Source organism: Rhinichthys klamathensis, unplaced genomic scaffold, assembly GCF_029890125.1.
Source record: "Rhinichthys klamathensis goyatoka isolate OS25496 unplaced genomic scaffold, OSU_Roscu_1.1 h1tg000653l_1, whole genome shotgun sequence".
Lineage (NCBI taxonomy): Eukaryota > Metazoa > Chordata > Actinopteri > Cypriniformes > Leuciscidae > Rhinichthys > Rhinichthys klamathensis.
Genome location: NW_026607097.1, coordinates 105384 through 108836, shown reverse-complemented (window position 1 = coordinate 108836; position 3453 = coordinate 105384). Strand labels below are relative to the sequence as shown.

Below are 3453 nucleotides of genomic sequence, written 5' to 3'. Positions count from 1 at the left end.
CGCTATCGCGGTGGTAAACGTGTCTCGATATCGTCGTGGTTGGGTTACAATATTAAAATGACAGGTGTCCATCAAAAAACAAGAGGATAAACACAGTCCCGCGGAACAAATCATTGTTAACTACATAGACCATGATCCTTTGCACTGCGTCGTCACAACAAACGTTGTTAAGCCAATAGGATTGCACGCTGCACGCTGTCCACACAAGCTTACAGCAAGCCAGCATGGCCGACAGCGATACTAGTAAGGATGAAAACAACAACCCCGAAGTTGAGATTGTGCCAGCCCCTGCAGCTTTTAAATCAGATGTCTGGAAACATTTTGGTTTCGCCGTGTCAAAAAACGCAAAAGGAGAGAAGGTGGTGGACAGACAATGGACTATGTGCAAGCACTGTCACAGTAAACTGCGATACAACACGGGAAACACAAGCAACATGCGAAGTCATCTGACGACCCATCATCCCGAAAAGTTTGCAGATTCTCTCACAAATCAAGTCCTGTCCGGTCAAAAAACCCTGAAGGAGGCATTTTCAACAACTATGCCACACAACAGCGCAAGGGCTCAAGAAATCACGAGGTACATCGCGGAATACATAGCGTGTGATTTACGTCCCTTTTCTGCAGTAGATGGCAAAGGATTTAAAAGGTTAGTGGCCAAGCTTGAGCCGAAGTATCACATGCCGTCGCGGGCTCATTTTAGTCAGACTGTGTTCCCCGCTCTTTACCGTGAGACAAAAGAACGTGTGATGTTGAACCTTAAACAGTCTGAGTGCATTGCTATTACCACTGATGGGTGGACTTCCAGAGCGACTCACAGTTACATCACTATTACGGCACATGTTTTGACGAGTGAATGGGAAATGCAGAGTTACGTTTTACAAACTAGACAGCTTAGCGAATCACACACTGGCGTAAACATAGCAGAAGTCCTTAAATCTGCAGTCAAAGAGTGGGGGCTGGACAAGATTGGAACAAGGATCGCTGTTGTTACTGACAACGCAAGCAACATGCGAGTAGCAGTAAAGGAAGCCGAACTGTCCCCTCACATACGGTGCTTTGCGCACAGACTAAACCTGGCAGGTTTAAAGGTCAACGCAGTGAGCCGCCTCCTCGGTAGAGTCAGACGTGTAGCAAGTTTTTTTCACCGCAGTTCTACAGCCACAGCCGTGCTGACCACCAAACAAAAACTACTCAATCTCCCTGTACATAAACTCATTATTGATGTAGTGACAAGATGGAATAGCTCTCTGGACATGGTGGAGCGCTACCTTGAACAACAACAAGCTGTTGCTGCAGCCCTACTGAGTGATGAACTGAGACACAAGTCACGTGAAATTGACACTTTGGACACATCTGACATTGCAAATGCAGAGGATCTTGTGAAGATTCTTTTACCAATAAAAAAGGCCACAACTGTTCTCTGTGATGAGTCGCAACCAACAATATCTCTCATTTCACCACTAAAACAAATGATTCAAGACAGCATGGCCACAGATAATCACGGGTCAAATGCCATTGCTCAGATGAAGGCAGCCATTCTGAAGGATCTTACTGACCGATACCAAGGAGAGGATGAAAAGTTCATGCAGGAGAGCAGTGCTTTGGATCCACGCTTTCGGACCTTGCAACATCTAGGCAGTGGAGAGAGAGAGGACGTCTTTGAAAGAATAAAGTTCAAAGCATCACAGATGCAACAACAGGTAAAAAATGTTAACGCTGTGCCATAGAGAAAATTGAGAGAAATACAATAAAATGTAACAAAATGCTAATATAATGTCTTTTTATAATTTATGAACCAGGACCAAGAAGTGCTGCCCAGGAGCCCACATCCAGCAGATCTGGACGACAGCAGCGCGAGCTTTGTGCCTCCTCTTAAGAAGCATGCCCTTGAGGACCTCCTTGGCTCTTCTTTTAGCAGTAATCAAGTCACAGGTGGAATTCAGGCAGAAATTGACTCTTACTGCAAAGAAGCATTAGTTTCTCTGTCTGCTTGCCCTCTTAAGTGGTGGAGAGACAATGCAGGGCGGTATCCTATTCTGTCTTCATTAGCAAAGACCTACCTGTGTATACCCGCTACCTCGGTGCCCAGTGAAAGGGTATTTTCAACAGCAGGGGATATTGTCAATGCCCAGAGGTCTCTTCTTCTCCCTTGCAATGTAGATCTTTTGATCTTTCTAAAGAAAAACTTGAACATTAGCTAAAGGATAGTTCAGTGTTTTTCAGAAGGCTTTTTGCCAGACTGTTTAAGGAATTTATTGTCTTTTTTTTCCCTTCTCCCTTGAAATGTAGATATTTTGATCTTTCTGATGAAAAACGTGAACATAAGCTAAATGATTGGTCAGTGTTTTTTTAAAAGGCTTTTTGACTGACTATTTTATTTAAGTTTAAGTTTTGTTTCTAAATACCAGTTTTAAAAGGCTGCTTTTATTTGCTTTGCACATAAACCTGACTTAACTTGATCTTTGTTTGCACTTAAAGGGAATTCCCTATTGTTTACAATTGTTCTAGTTGCTTCTTAACTTGAACATTGCACAGAAGAATCAGTTATGCAACCAAATATTACTATACAGAATATTGATGTTCCTGACTACAACTTGCACTTTAAAAGCACTATGTGATCAGCGTTTTATGTTGTCATGATCCATAAAAACAACAATAAATTGCCTGTTGACTGGCAAAAGCAAAATAAATGTCAGTATTTTTTTGCTATTATCATCACAAACACTATCGTGAGCTATTTAACAATACCGTGAGCTTTTCCACAATATCGCAATAAATATCGTACCGTGAGGTCAATATCGAAATTGTATCGTACCGTGGGATTTTGATATCGTTACATCCCTAGATTATACTCAGTGAATTTAGATCACAACCGTACATTCAGTGTACTTCATCTGTAGCCGGAGCCATCGGTCCTGAATGGTGGAGACTAAATGAGACAAAGAAGTTACTGGTCCTAAAATAAGCTAATCAAAATGTCATCTCTATCTGTATTATTATTTTAAATACTTCTTTAAAGTCATTCAGTTTTATTTTTAAAACATCTCTGTGTCTATGATCTTCAACTGAAACACTGTGCTTTACTTATTATCACAGATAACAGCTTTTAGCTGACTCATTGAATGAGAGAGACTCTGAGACTCTATTGGATGGAACACTGCTCTCTCAGATACTTCTAACATCAAACTTTTATCTATCATCTTTTAACTCTATCCCAGCTTAAGGCATCTTTGCCAGAAATTACATACGGTTTCAAATAAACATCTTATTTATATTTGTCTTTTGCCCATCTCAGGGAATTTAGACATTACAAATTTCCATTCAGATTGAGTCTCTGTCTCTCATTACAGCCAATAACAAACTTATCTTTTGAAAGCAAAACATCAGCTTCTAGTTCTTTCATGGTCAACTTTTCAAGCTGTTTGTTTAATTAGATGCCTTTCAACACATTTT

At 40.8% G+C, this 3453-nt stretch overlaps 1 protein-coding gene across 1 annotated transcript; it reads left to right on the top strand.

Annotated features, from left to right (window-relative positions):
* Positions 1–224: 224 nt before the first annotated feature.
* Positions 225–1727, top strand: LOC130076456 (E3 SUMO-protein ligase ZBED1-like). Its single transcript, XM_056241535.1, has one exon. The coding sequence runs from the start codon at positions 225–227 to the stop codon at positions 1725–1727; it is 1503 nt and encodes a 500-aa protein (XP_056097510.1).
* Positions 1728–3453: the final 1726 nt, after the last annotated feature.

Bases quoted from the DNA above. Each gene is read 5' to 3' on its own strand.
- LOC130076456 (XM_056241535.1), top strand. From the start codon at position 225: ATGGCCGACAGCGATACTAGTAAGGATGAAAACAACAACCCCGAAGTT.